We start from the raw sequence: 15,667 nt of genomic DNA, 5'->3' as shown, positions 1-15,667 counted from the left end.
CCCCTGTCAAGAACAGGATGTTCATAGATCAAGTGTGGGCCTCCAGTTATCTGTTGCACTTCACACTCCTTAATTGGGTTCATTGTACTCCTACCACATCCAAGAAGACTACAAAAATTTAGCCACTGTCTGCCTCTGGCCCTCCCCAGATAGATGACCCACCCATGGTCCATTACCCTGGTCTCCCCTGGATCCCAATCTCCAGCCTCCAGTTGTAAATAGAGTGCTTTGATCACTAAGAAGAGCTATGTAAGCTAGCTTCAGTGTAGGTGGGTAAAGATACCATAAGTTCTCTTACAGGCCCAGGAACTGAAGTACAGCTGGCCCCGGGCACTCGTGCTGAGAAGCCACGAAAATCACAATGGGGGCAGGATCATCTCTCTTGCCTCTAAATCCGTCTGCCTCCTGCTTCATCTCCCCCTTCATCACAGCTGGATTTCTCTGCTTGCACAAGCCCAGCAGAGACCCCATACCCGATCTAAATGGCCCCACAACCTGAGTGGCCATCACCCACTGAGCACGGTGTCTTGTCTCTCATCAGGATTCCTAGGGCAGAATAAGAGGATGATGAGACAGTCATATTCCAGAAAGAGAAGGATGGGGAGAGAAGAGGAAAGAAAGGGAATTGTTAATTCATTCTGAACTATGAGTTGGTACCCTCCCTGACCTCTTCAACTGTGGCATGTAAGCAGGGCCACGTGAACCATAAGCTGCCCTTTCCAAGGGCTGAGAGTGGGCTTAAGCCAGAAGGGGACATTGAATATCAGCTTTCCTACCTAGATGTGCTAAGATATTGGTTCATAGTACTTTTGTACTGTTGATTGGCACGTGTTTGTAGGTGAGAATAAGAGACACCTCTCCCCTCTCCTGTTCCCTCTCTGGTCCCCTTCTCTCTTATTCACCCACCAGACCTTCCGCTCTAGGGAAACTTCATCAGCTGGGTCCCCACTGGGGCCTGGCCAACCACTGCTGGATCTGAAGGAGACAAAGAAGGCCTGATCCCAGGGGACATCCCAGGCCCCCAAAGAGCTGACATGTTCCTCACCTCCCCCAACCGTCAGAAACAAAGTCTTCTATCCAGGGACTTCTGTGGGCCATTATGCCGCCCTTGTGCAAAAGGAGAGGATGAGAAGTGTAGCACCGTCTTGTGTGTGTGCGCGCATGTCATAATTTTACCTAAACCCTCTCAGCTCCCCAAATCCAGCATGTTGTTTAACAGCATCTGAGTTCTTATCCTTCAGAGGAGGCTGCTCTGCCTTCAGCACCTTTATGCAAGGCCAACACTGTTGGTTTCTTGGTATTTGTTGGTACTTGTTGATTTCTGTAGTATTCAGGGTTGACTGAAAGAAAAGTTGACTTTGGGAGCAGAGCCTGTCTCAGTGGAATGCTTGTTTCTCCTGATTTAACGTTTTATTTCTCTCTCTTATGTGACTGCCTCTCGTCTGGTGTTTAGTTGCAGAACTCCCTGAAGACCGATTTGTGTCTCGATCAGGGCCCAGAGACAGAGAATGTTCCTATTGTGTACATCTGCCATGGGATGACGCCCCAGGTGAGTGTTCTGAGATCCCCATGCCGGGCGTGTGCATGTATGTGTCTGGTGGGAAAAGAAAAGCTAAAGTCTGTCATGGCTACTCTGGGCCCATGGACCCTGGGGGCTTTTCATTAGAAAGTATCCTCATGAGGAAAAAAAGAGAGTCATATTTACATGCCTGGAAGGAGTCTAAAGGAGCAGAGGCTGGGATGCCAGGATCCCCTGGGGTGGGCACAAGGAAGGTGATATGTCTCTAAAGAGAGACACCTGCCTCCACTGGGGAGACTGTCATAGATTACAGTCCTGGCTCTGGCAACCATGCCTTTCCCTGGCTGGAAGGAGCCCTAAGTTTCCCCTAGACTCCCTGACACCTCAGAATCTCTTTAGAGTGCCTCAGGTTCTGCCCTTTGGTCCATCATAGCTGGGACCAAAATTTATAGCCGTGAGATCCTTTCTAGGTCTTCTGATCTTCTAGCAGAGAATTAAGGGAAGCTACCAGAAAAGTAAGTTATCCCCCTAAAATTCCCCATTCATAACCTAGGCTTCAGATATCCACAGAAGGCATTGAGACACTGGCAAGAAAAATGGTTTATTCAACAAAGTACAATGGACAGTGACCAAGAACACCCTAGACTGACCCATTATGACTTGGCATTTTCAGAGTTTACTTAAATTACCTCCAGAAGTATAAAATGATTTTTAAAAGATACTTTAGTATAGAAGATACATGTGTTTGTGCAGTTGAAGTTAAGTGTTTTAAAGAGCTGTTACCTGCCTAAACTGAAGGTTATACAACTGAAGGATACCATGATGTGTTACTAGTGTACTATCCCAAGATTTCCCAGAAACTGCCCACTGTGATCTCTACCACCTTGTCCTATTTGTGGGCCAAGCTGCTGTGGCCACTGATTGGTCAGTCACAGTCAGCAGATCACATTATCCACACACCACACAGTGTATCAACTCACTCTCCATTATTAGAATGGTGTAACATTTTTAATGAGTGACTATTTTTATGCAAATATTTTGTTAGCATATAACATATATGCAGAAAATAGACAAATAGAAAATAGACAAGGTGTACAGAGTAATAAACTTTCAGAGCAAACACACCTGTAGAACAGCACCCAGCTCAAAAAAAAAAAAAACAAAACCAGTATTGCTTTGAGCTTTATGTAAATAGTATCATAAGGTATATGCTTTCTCATTTTGGAATCTTTCCTTCATCATTATTTCTGTAAAATGTGTCCATGCAGGTATATATAGTTGTAGTTTTTTCATTTTTTTTCTATCATGTCATATTCTGTTTTATGAACATGTCTTATTTACCATATATTCTACTGTTGATGGACAGTTGGGAGACTGCCAGGTTGGGAATATTACAAATACTACTGCTATGGACATTCTTGTCCATGTCTTTTTGTGTGCATATGTACTCATTTCTTCTGGCTTTAAACCTAGAAGTCGAATCACTGAGTATAGGGTTGATATATGTTCACTTTTAGTAGACACTGCCTATATTAGTCTGCTAGGGCTGCTGTAACAAAATGCCAGAAACTGGATAGCTTAAACAATAGAAATGTATTGCTCACAGTTCTGAGGCTGAAAGTCCAAGATCATAGTGCCAGCTGAGTTGGTCTCTCTTTTTCTAGCTTGCAGATAGTCACCTTCTCACAGTGTCCTTGCGTGGCAAGGGGGAAAGAATGAGCAAGCTGTCTGGTGTCTCTTCTTAAAAGGACACTAATCTTATTGCATCAGAGCTCTGCCCTTATGACCTCGTTTAACCTTAATGTGCAGGTCTGGGAAATTCTCAGCCTATCCACATTACAAAAAATGAGAAAGGTTGATTTGGAGAGAATAGCAGAAGTGCTACTGAACAATCATTTGATTAAGAGATAAAGGGTGGGGCTCTTGGACTTAATCAACTATCTCACAGCAGAAGGCATCAACAGAGAGGGGCTTATACCAGCGGGGACACTGACAGTTTGAAGTAAAGATAAATCAGGGAAAGATAAAGGAACACTATTGGACTTCTTGGATTCTGTAAGATGGGACCATAAAGCTATTCAATTGTGAACATGTACTATCCCTAAAGAAAAGGGACGAAGGATACTGAAGGTGATTGAGAGATCATCAGGGCACAAGTCTTTACTCCTACCACTGGCCCCAGGGTAAGGCTGTTCACTCAAAGGATGGGCCTGCCACTCTGGTTTCAGTGGGCCAGAATGACCCTGCCCCAAGCCAGTGGGGTGGGACCAAAGCAGTGAGCAGCTTGGGCAGGGCCACTCCAGAGAGCCAAAGGGGCAGGCTGCCCTGCAGAGCAGTGAGGGGTGATGCTGCCACCCCCATGGGCCTGGAGGGCAGAGTATCCAGACAGAAGTGATTATTCTTGAGCCTTAAGATCCAGTGGAATTTCGCCTTTCTGTGTTCTGGGCTTGCTTGTGACCCACTACCCTTTTCTTCCTTCCAGTTTCTCCCTTTTGGAATGTGATCACCTCTCCTATGCCTGTCCCACCATCATATTTTGAAAGTGCATAACTTGTTTGATTTCACAGGTTCTTAGCTGGAGAGAAATTCTGCCTCAGAATGAATGATACCTTGAGTCTCATATATGTCTGATTTAGATGATATCTGGACTTTAGACTTTAGAGTCAATGCTGAAATGAGTTAAGACTTTCAAGGCTGTTGGGATGAAGTGAATGTACATTGCATGAAAGAAGGAAATTAATCTGGGGGGCCAAGAGCAGAATGCTATAGACTGAAAATGTGTCACTCCAAAATTCACGTGTTGAAGTGCTAAGCCTATCTATATGCGGAGTAAGGAAGTAATCAGGTTAAATAAGGTCATAAAGTGGAACACTGATTTTATGGGGATAGTGTCCTTCTAAGAAGAACCACCAGAGTGCTCCGTCACACTCTGCCACGTGAGGACAGAGCAAGAAGGTGGCCATTTGCACCAGAAACTCTCACCGGAAACTGAACAGGCCAACACCTTGATCTTAGACTTCCTGACTCCAAAACTGCGAAAAAATAAACAAGGTCATAGGTAGTTCCATCTTCCTTTAAGCCACCCAGTCTGTGGCATTTTGTTATGGCAGCCAGAGCCATTTAATACACTGTCAAACAGTTTTCCTAAGTAGTTGTTTTAGTTTTTACCCCACCAGACATATATAAGAGCTGTAGTCCTTCCCCATCCTTGACAGTATTCAGTATTATCTGTTTTTCTAAACTTCTAGATATTGTGGTGGTTGTATAGTGCTATCATGTTGTAATTTTAATTTTCATTTCTCTGATTGTTAATGCAGTCAGGCACCTGAGTTTCAGTTGTTCCTGAGTGTGGGTCAAGATGACCAAGGTCATAGTAGTTCCATCTTTGTGTAAATTCCCTCTCTGCATTGCAATACGTATGATCCAAGACACAATAGGTGAACTCGCTTTTAATGAATCTAGGTGGAAACGTGTGGTGTTGATGTTCATCTACCCTCTGGCCACATGTCAGATGTTTCCTCTGTGGGATGGTGGGTGCCTGTTCAAGCTGAGTCTGCCAGCTGCAGGTGATTCAGTATGGGGCAGTCTATGCTGTAAGGAGCATGGATTCTGGAGCCAGATTGCCTGAGTCCAAATGGCAGCTTTGAAACTTTCCAGTTGTGAACCTTTGGACAGGTTTTTTAATGTGGGCCTATTTCTTTCACCTGTAAAATATGGATTAATAATGGTGTATACCATAAAGAACAGTGTTGTAAGGATTTAATACATTTAAAATAATGCCTAGCATATAGTAAGGTCTCAATAAATGTTTAGCTATTACTATCGCAATGATGATATTATTATTATTATTATTATTATTATTATTATTATTACTGATCATTGAACCTTGCTCAGTATAAATACCCCCCAGTTTGTAACTCCAGTTCACACCGTACTGACTTTCCTTGGCCTCAGGTGTCATGTGCTGTGGGTTCCAACCTTGGTCAAAGCTGACCCATAGGCTATGAGAGCGTTTTGCTATAGTAGCAAAAATGCAGTGGGGTGGGGTAAGGACAGTTAACGGGGCATCAGGAAGCCTGAGGCTTGGTCTTGGCACACATTTGCAATCACCTTATCTCTCTCTGGGCCTTATTTTGTTTTATTCTTTTACTGAGGTATGCTTTTACATTAAAGTATACACATCTTAAGTATACAGTTCAGTGAGTTTCCACATTTGTAGACACTGTACAGGCACTACCTAGATCAAACCCATCATCCCAGTGGGCTTCCTCATTCTGCCTCTTGATTAATACCTCCATCAAATGCTGTGTTAGTTGCTTAGTCATGTCCAACTCTTTGTGACCCCATGAACTGTACCCCTCCAGGCTTCTCTGTCCATGGAATTCTGCAGGCAAGAATACTGGAGTGGGTTGCTATTTCCTTCTCCAGGGGATCTTCCTGACCCAGGGATTGAACCCAGGTCTCCCACATTTTGGGCAGATTCTTTACCATCTGAACCACCAGGGAAGCCCAGGTAATGACAGTTTTCATCTCTAGCACCATTCATTAGTCTTGTCTGGGTCTGTATTCTTATCTGCCAGTGAGGAAGCTGGACTGGCCATCTCCAGGCCCAGCTCTGCCAGCTCTGCCAATCTGCTTACCTTGAATTCTTTTGTTCTGAAATCCAGTTGCCTGGGAAGCTGTGAGCTTGTGCTGTACTTGCCAGGAATACTTGGAGCTGCCTTGCCTTGATGCTTTGTAAATCAGCTTTTTGTTGTGGAGCTGCAGCAGGTCTTAAAGACTTGGGTCCCCCTCCCCATCCCCCCCAGAACCCTCCTGTAACTGGTCTGTACATGAACACTGGGGCCCAGATGCTCTCTCCTACCAGGCTTGAGATACACAGCTGTCAATACCCAGAGGTAAGGAGGCTTGAGACCAGCCTCAAATCACACATATTTCCAAGAACAGGGAGGTGTAGGGACACTGCTGTGGCAGGAATTTGTTGAGTCTGGCCTTCCCAATGAGTTGGGAGAGCTGGGGAGAACTGGGTCATCCTGGAGATGGGCTGTGTATCCTTGTCAGGAGTTCATCCATCCATTAGGGTAGATTGCATCCATTATGTGCAGGCACTGGTCATAACAAACACCCTCTTCCAACAACACAAGAGAAGACTCTACACATGGACATCACCAGATGGTCAATACTGAAATCAGATTGATTATATTCTTTGCAGCCAAAGATGGAGAAGTTCTGTACAGTCAGCAAAAACAAGATTGGGAGATGACTATGGCTCAGATCATGAACTCCTTATTGCAAAATTCAAATTTAAATTGAAGAAAGTAGGGAAAACTACTAGACCATTCATTTGACCTAAATCAAACCCAAAACCATTGTACAGTGGAAATGACAAATAGATTCAAGGGATTAGATCTGATAGACAGAGTGCCTGAAGAACTATGGATGGAGATTTGTGACACTGTACAGGAGACAGGGATCAAGACCATCCCCAAGAAAAAGAAATGCAAAAAAGCAAAATGGTTGTCTGGGGAGGCCTTACAAATAGCTGTGTAAAGAAGAGAAATGAAAGGCAAAGGGGAAAAGGAAAGATATACCCATTTGAATGTAAAGTTCCAAAGAATAGCAAGGAGAGATAAGAAAGCCCTTCTGAGTGATCAATGCAAAGAAATAAAGGAAAACAATAGAATGGGAAAAACTAGAGATCTCTTCAAGAAAATTAGAGATACCAAGGGAACATTTCATGCAAAGATGAACACGATAAAGGACAGAAACTTGTATGGACCTAACAGAAGCAGAAGATATTAAGAAGAAGTGGCAAGAATACACAGAAGAACTATACAAAAAAGATCTTCATGACCCAGATAACCATGATGGTGTGATCACTCACCTAGAGCCAGACATCCTCAAATGTGAAGTCAAAGGGGCCTTAGGAAGCATCACTATGAACAAAGCTAGTGGAGATTATGAAATTCCAGTTGAGCTCTTTCAAATCCTAAAAGATGATGCTGTGAAAATGCTGCATTCAATATGCCAGCAAATTTGGAAAACTCAGAAGTGGCTACAGGACTGGAAAAGGTCAGTTTTCATTCCAGTCCCAAAGAAAGGCAAAGCCAAAGAATGCTCAAACTACCGCACAATGGCACTCATCTCACATGCTAGCAGAGTAATGCTCAAAATTCTTCAAGCCAAACTTCAACAGTATGTAAACTGTGAACGTCCAGATGTTCAAGCTGGATTTAGAAAAGGCAGAGGAAAGAAAGTGAAGTCACTTAGTCGTGTCCAACTCTTTGCGACCCCGTGGACTGTAGCCTACCAGGCTCTTCAGTCCATGGGATTCTCCAGGAAATAATACTGGACAGGGTTGCCATTTCCTTCTCCAGGGGATCTTCCCAACCCAGGGATCGAACCCAGGTCTCCCACATTGCGGGCAGATGCTTTACCCTCTGAGCCACCGAGGAAGCCCAACCAGAGATCAAATTGCCAATATCCAGTGGATCATCGAAAAAGCAAGAGAGTTCCAGAAAAGCATCTACTTCTGCTTTATTGACTATGCCAAAGTCTTTGACTGTGTGGACCACAACAAACTGTGGAAAATTCTTCAAGAGATGGGAATACCAGACCACCTTACCTACCTCCGGAGAAATCTGTATGCAGGTCAAGAAGCAACAGTTAGAACTGGACATGGAACAACAGACTGGTTCCAAATTGGGAAAGGATTACGTCAAGGCTCTATATTGTCACCCTGCTTATTTATTTTATATGCAGAGCACATCATGAGAATGCTGAACTGGATGAAGCACAAGCTGGAATAAAGTTTGCTGGGAGAAATATCAATAACCTCAGATATGCAGATGACACCACATTTATGGCAGAAAGTGAAGAAGAACTGAAGAGCTTCTTGATGAAAGTGAAAGATGAGAGTGAAAAAGTTGGCTTAAAACTCAACATTCAAAAAATGAAGATCATGGCATGCTGTCCCATCACTTTATGGCAAATAGATGGGGAAACAATGGAAACAGTGACAGATTTTATTTTTGAGTACTCCAAAATCACTGCAGATGGTGGCTGCAGCCATGAAATTAAAAGATGCTTACTCCTTGGAAGAAAAGTTATGACCAACCTAGACAGTATATTAAAAAGCAGAGACATTACTTTGCCAACAAAGGTCTGTCTAGTCTAAGCTATGGTTTTTTCAGTAGTCATATATAGATGTGAGAGTTGGACTATAAAGAAAACTGAGTGCCTAAAAATTGATGCTTTTGAACTGTGGTGTTGGAGAAGACGCTTAAGAGTCCCTTGGACAGCAAAGAGATCAAACCAATCCAACCTAAAGGAACTCAGTCCTGAATATTCATTAGAAGGACTGATGCTGAAGCTGAAACTCCAATACTTTGGCCTCCTGATGCAAAGAACTGACTCATCTCCCTGATGCCAGGAAAGATTGAATGCGGGAGGAAAAGGGGACGACAAAGGATGAGATGATTGGATGGCATTACTGACTCAATAGACATGAGTTTGAGTGGGCTCCTGGAGTTGGTGATGGACAGAAACCTGGCATGCTGTAGTCCATGGGGTCGCAAAGAGTTGGACATGACTAAGCGACTGAACTGAACTGACTGAGGTGCAGGGGATAAGTGGATGTGAGGAGGTAGGGCCTCTGATTCTTAAGGCTTCCCAATGGTATCTTCTAACCTTTAAGAAATTGATTGGCTCATGGAAGAGACAAAATGAGGAGGAGGATGACCTTAGTAAAAGGTCAGGGTACATCTCAGAAGGGGACTGTGAACAGATACAGGCCTCAGGGATACTCTGAATCTCCTAGGCTTGGTCCAAATAAAATGCTCAACCTGCATTTCTAGGAGCATTTCCCCTCCTACTAACAGTTCTCAGCAAATCTCTTGGTACCATGGCCACAGAGGTCAAGGAGAACCCAAGGAAGTTCACAGATGGGACTGCCATATCCAGTCGTGCAGGTTGTACACTGAACAACTCCAGTAGAGGGGTGTGACATCTCACATTGTTATCTGGGGAACAGAGACCTACCCAAGGTGACAGTCTTGCTGGCCTCTGTTATGAAACCTCATATATTCCTTCCTGAGCATCACACTTGATAGGAAGCATAAAAGTGTGAAAAGGCAAATGATGAGGTATATAGTGGTCAAGAACCAGACTACCTGGGTTCAGCTCCCAGCCTATCACTTAACTAAGCCAGTTCCCTGGGTAAGTGTCATAACTTCTCTGTGTCAATTTCACAACCTAAAAAGTAGAGATTATAGTCGTATCTACCCTTTAGGGTTGTTCTAAGAATTAAATAAACATTAATTTTAAGAATTAAACAAACAATGAATTGATGCACATGAAACACTTAAACAACAAACCTGGTACACAGTCGTTGCTTACTAAATATTGGATAATTATTACCAAATTGGTAAAGAGACTCAAGACCATGCCCTTAAGAATGGGAATTGTGTAACCTGAAGAGGAACAGATTCAAGAGGGATACGAAACTTCCAAAATTATAAGGACACAGAGTTTTTGAGTATAATGGTGAAGAAGGAAGAGGTAAAGAAGGCAGGACCTCGGGCTGGCTAAGTTCATCCTGCTGATTTTGAAAGTGAACTTCCCTTCCTTCTTTTCTTCATCCAAATTTCTAAGTTTTTCCATTCGGGGTTTTAAAAATACAGATTCTCAGAAAGAACCTGGATCAACCATGTAATAATCAATCCCAAATCACACTAGCATTAACTAATCAATTCAAAAAAAGGAAAACATGACTCTTAAATTAAAATGAACATGTAATAAAAACATATTTAGCTCATTAATAAGGGAAGCAGCAAGCAGGTACTGAAAACATTTGAGGAACTCAATGTCTATGGGCATTTTCTAAAGAAGAGTGTTAGAATAAGATCGTAAATTTGATCCAAAAGTAGTTAATTCCCTACAGAGAAATAAAATCATAGCCTATGGTGTGACCTTTTCAACTTTCTAGATAGAAATCTAGAAGTTACTGTGTCTGAGTACTAATCAAAAGGTTAATAGCAAAGTCAAGCATGGGTATGTTCTCTTGGAAAATTACATACTCTTGGGTGGGCTTGTTAGACAATGCTCCAATATGATATTGAATGGATAGATCACCTCCCTTCCCTTTTGCCTATTCCCAGGTTTTAGGTATTTCTCTTAGTCTTTTCACAAAGTTGGCTAAAGGTGGGGTGACTCTCCAGGCCATTAGTGACTCAGAAACCCTTGTGGATTCATAGCCTAAGCACATGGTCTTTCTCCCAATTATTTCCTAGGGCAGCTGTAACAAGGAAGCCCAAACTGGGTGGCTTAGAGAATGGAAATTTATCATCTCACAGTTCTGAAGTCTAGAAGTCTAAGACTGAAGGGTCGGCAGGGCCGTGCTTTCTCTGAAGGCACCTGGGAAGGATCTACTCCAGGCCTCTCTCCTCAGTTTCTGGAGGTTTCTTGGCTTGTGGCAGCGAAATTCCGCATCACATGGTGTTCTCCCCGAGGGCTTGTCAGCATCCACATTCCCCCGTTTTACGAGGATGCCAGGCATATTGGATTAGGGGCCCACCCACTCCACTCTCATCCTAATTTATAATTATATCTGCAGCTAACTTTATTTCCAAATAAGGTCACATTCTCAGGTACTAGATGTTAAGACTTCAACATATGAATTTTTGAGGTACACAGTTCAACCCCCAGCATCCCTAAAAAGAGAGAATGTGACTGGTAACCTGACTTCCGTGCCTCAGATGAAAAGGGCCTCACATCACCTCCTGTCACATTCAATTAACCAGAGTTATCACGTGGCCCTGCCTCAAACAGAGGACATGGGAAGTCAGGGTTTTCTGGGTTCCCAGGAAGCTTTGTCTCTGCCACACAAACTTAGGTATTTTCTAAATCAGTTCCTCCTCTGACAAATAAGAAAACAAGAAAATGGCGTCTAGGAATGTTAACTTCCTGCCTGGGGTCACCCTGTGAGTTACTGGCCAAGACAGGGCTGGGAAGGATGCCTGTATTTTAACTTCCATTTTCTCCTCCAGTTTTGTTCATTCATTCATCAGACACAGGCTGAGCTGTCTTTTAGGAAGGCCTCACATTTTGGGAAATTGCATTTCCCTTGAAGAACGAATCTGGTCTAGTAATAGGAGTGGTACTGTAGAACAGCAACTTCCCGTGGAGCCCAGTGGTCTCAAAGACATCAGGGACCCAAGGGCAGCTTGGGTGAGGCAGAGGGGCTATGTTAACATCTGGGTTCAACCCTTTGAGAGGTTCTATTTACATGTTGTTTGAAAAGTTCACTCTGTTAACATTGTGATATTCCTAGGTCTCAGAGAAGGCCCTGGGTAGGAGAAAGCCTAGTGTAACTAATCAAATTAGTGAAGTGAAGCTGCTGGGAAGCATGCTAATTGGTTAATGAGTAAACGTAACCATTTTTTTTTAATTAGAAGCAAATTTCAAGCAATCCTCAAAATAACTGAGAATATTAGCCCTAATTAGTGTAACAGCCTGGAAAATTTCTTCTGCTGGGAGAAATACAACAGTGGGGTCTCCCCACAGGCTCTATTTATTCAGTCACTCACTCATTCACTCACTCATTCATTCATTTGCTCATTCAACAAACTTGCATTGAGTATTGTGTCAGGCCAAGAAGTGTGAGAGGCAGAGACAGTGTTACCCAGGTCTCTGACCTGGAAGAGCCCTAGTCTGGAGAGAGAGGTGGGCACTTAGATAATTACCATTCATATGATGCAACCTATGGCCCCAGACCACTTTCTCATTAGGCCATCAGAGGAGAAATGGGACAAGACAGGCTTTGAGGGCCTTTCCCACTCTTTCTGCCTGAATCTTCTAGACGGTGAAAGACACCCAGGGTGGACCAGGGAGGGGTAGGTGCTTTTTCTATAGGAAAGCAAATTCTGTAGAAGGAAGATGAAAGGGACTTTAATTCCTTCTAAAGTTTTTGAAATACTGAAGCTGTCACATTTATGCTTCAGGAAGTGCTTTTTGACTCAAGGTATAAAGATTAGAACTTAGCCTGGAGACAAATTTCATGTTAGATCAGGTAATGTGTTTAAGAGAAGTGTGGAATTGTAAACGGAATTTGTTCCCTTCGCTTTTTGGAATTTTTAGAATTTCTTCATTTTTTCTCACTTGGCTCTCTGCACATGTACACACACAGGCAGAGAGAGAGAGAGAGAAATGAGAGAAAGGACCAGCTTTTTTGTCTGCTAATCACTGTCTAGAAACTGCCATTCCCACACGGGGTCATAATAGAGCCATCACCCCTGGCCTGGTTGGCAATGCTCCCAAGGCCAACGCATGGAGTGTTAGAGGCCCTTCATGGACTGTGTTTGCATCCCCAGAACTTTCAAGTAACATCTCAGAGACAGTTGAAAAGTTTTACTTCGTGGGCTGAGAATTTAAATTTCTATCCACTTCTCTGCGACCTTTGGCAGACTTCTTCACTTCTCTACAATTTTTATCTATAAATAAATAAGAATGCCAGGCACCAAGCGGTTGTAAGGTTTTGAGAAAGCTTCCCTGAGTTTGTTTCTCGGCTCCTTGTGTGTGGTTGTATCGCCCAGGTGTCAGCTGAAGACTGTTAGTACAGGACCCCGACTCGATCACAGTCTGGGAGGAGCCTCACCCAGGCCTGAAGCTCTGGCTTGCCACCTCCAGGTCTGCATTGTTCAGGTACTAATCCACACAGGGTCCCTACGTTTTCTTAAGACATCTTCTGCACTTAATATTTTATTTTATAATACAATCCTTAGGGCTTCCAAATACTAATTTGATCATGTTTTTATTAATAAAAATTATGTAAATTGTTAACTCTTTCAGTAAAGTAGAAACTGACTGTGGTAAGATATAGAGTGTAATGGTCCTTTGTTTCTGACCCAAAAGTCATGTTTTCTATCAACATCCATTAGGTTAGCTTGTTAGTAGGCTGAATTCTCAGATCCTTTATAATTCTTTTTTTGTTTGTTTTAACTAAAGTATAATTACTATACAGTATTATATGTTACAGGCGTGCAAATAGTGATTCACAGTTTTAAAGATTATACTCCATTTATGCGGCTTCCCTGGAGGCTCAGTGGTAAAGAATCCACCTGCCAGCATAGGAGACATGGGTTTGATCACTGGGTCAGGAAGATCCCCTGGAGAAGGAAATGGCAACCTGTTCCAGTATTCTTGCCTGGGAAATCCCATGGACAGAGGAACTTGGCCAGCTATAGTCCATGGGGTCACAAAGAGTGGGGCACAGCTTAGTAACCAAACAACAAGTCCATTTACAGTTGTTGCAAAATTGGTTATATTCCCAACGTTGTAAAATATATCCTTGTAGCTTATTATGCACCTAATAGTAGGTACCTATTAATTCCCACCCTTGCCTTGCCCCTCTCTCCACTGGCAACCACTACTTTGTTCTTTATATCTATGAGTTTGTCCCTTTTTTATTATACTCACTAGCTTGCATCATTTTTTAGATTCCACATATAAATGATATCATACGGTATTTGTCTTTCTCTGTCTGACTTATCTCACTTATCATAATACCCTCCAAGTCCATCCATGTCACCACAAATAGCTTTTTCCTGACTGAGTAGTATTCCATTGTATCTATGTACCACATCTTCTTTATCCATTCGTCTGCTGATGGATACTTAGGTTACTTCCACATCTTGGCGATTGTAGATAGTGCTGCTACAAACAGTAGGTGCGTGTACCTTTTCTAATGAGTGGTTTTGGATTTTTTGGATAAATACTCAGGAGTGGAATCACTGGATTATAAAGTGGCTATCTATCGGTCCCTAAGCTATAGCCACCCATGATTCCAAGGGCCACCATTTCTATGGGATACCGAGTGAGTGAGGCCTCTAGGGTGATGCAACGCCTGGCCCTGGGACAACCCACTTTCTGCACACTCTGCCGGCAGCCCTCCCTCAGCTCCTTCCCTCGGCACTCCCCCATTCATGGTGCAGGCCACTTGTCTGAAGGGATAGCTTTTGCACCAGAGGACTCAGGGCAGTGATTGTGCCTCCACGAGCTTGGGGTCAGGCGAGGCCGGGACCTGGCCCAATACTTCCCGTAGCACATGGCTGACTATGGCTGGTGACTCCATCTTCCTAATGCCAGTTAAAACCCCTGAACAGGGGTGTCACTAAATGGTCCTGAGGGCTCTGATGGCCCACATGTGACAGCGCCTCGCCCAGTGCCTAGGACTCGGTGGTTGGTGTGATTATGTCACACCCAAGGGCAGCCTCTCCTTTCCTCCTCTGCCTCCCAGATCTGGCTCCCCCACAGGGCGTGGCCTCGGTGACCATCACAGGGCTCCGTCTCCATCACTGACACCCACTGGGCCCGCCTGTGAGTATCTGCCTGGAGCTGGCCCCACCCAGCTTTAGGAAAGCACCCCACTGCCACTCCCCGGGCAGTAGTGACACACGGGCCAGAGCCGTGGCCCAGACGCATCAGCCTGGTGTGCGGTGCAGGCTCACAGGGAGACAGCGGACAGACGGGTCTGCTGCCCAGAGGTGAGTGCCGCAGTGGGGACCTCCTCCTCCCCTGAGCCGTGCTGGACCCTGGGCTGCCCCCTGGCTTCCCAGGCAGTGCTAGTGGTAAAGAACCCGTCTGCCAATGCAGGGGGTGTAAGAGGCGTGGGTTCGATCCCTGGGTCAGGAAGATCCCCTGGAGGAGAAAATGGCAACCCACTCCAGTACTCTTGCCTGGAAAATTCCTTGGACAGAGGAGCCTGGCAGGCTATAGTCCACAGGGTCGCAAAGAGTCAGACACGACTGAAGTGACTTAGCATGGGCTGCTCCCCCAGCTTCAGTGGGAGCCACTTGATTTGTTGTTCATTTCACGTAATATGTTCTTCACTTCACGTCCAAACTCCACAATTAGAGTTGTAAACAGCAAGTTCTGTGTCACTTTTATTAATCTCCCACAGACAGGGAAGCAGCAGTCATCAGAGGCCCCACAGTGGGCCAGCAATGAGGAAACGCGTTCCGGCTCGCTACCCAGACAAGAGTCCAGGCCTCCCGCTCACCACCACTCTTAGAGAGCTTTGCCTCCGAGGTCTTGGGCCTTGCAAATGGGTCACTGAACCAGCCTCCCAGGACTTGATTCCCTGTTCTCTGA

General features: G+C 44.2%; 1 protein-coding gene across 1 annotated transcript in view; it reads left to right on the top strand.

Annotated features, from left to right (window-relative positions):
- Positions 1–15,667, top strand: part of GALNT18 (polypeptide N-acetylgalactosaminyltransferase 18) — a 342,383-nt gene that overhangs the window by 291,255 nt on the left and 35,461 nt on the right. The window contains exon 9 of the mRNA XM_070473386.1: positions 1,454–1,549. Coding sequence (XP_070329487.1) covers positions 1,454–1,549 — 96 coding nt within the window. The remainder of the gene's footprint in view (positions 1–1,453; positions 1,550–15,667) is intronic.

This window comes from Odocoileus virginianus, chromosome 10 (genome assembly GCF_023699985.2).
Source record: "Odocoileus virginianus isolate 20LAN1187 ecotype Illinois chromosome 10, Ovbor_1.2, whole genome shotgun sequence".
Taxonomy (NCBI): Eukaryota; Metazoa; Chordata; class Mammalia; order Artiodactyla; family Cervidae; genus Odocoileus; species Odocoileus virginianus.
This window is presented reverse-complemented; position numbering and strand designations above follow the sequence as displayed.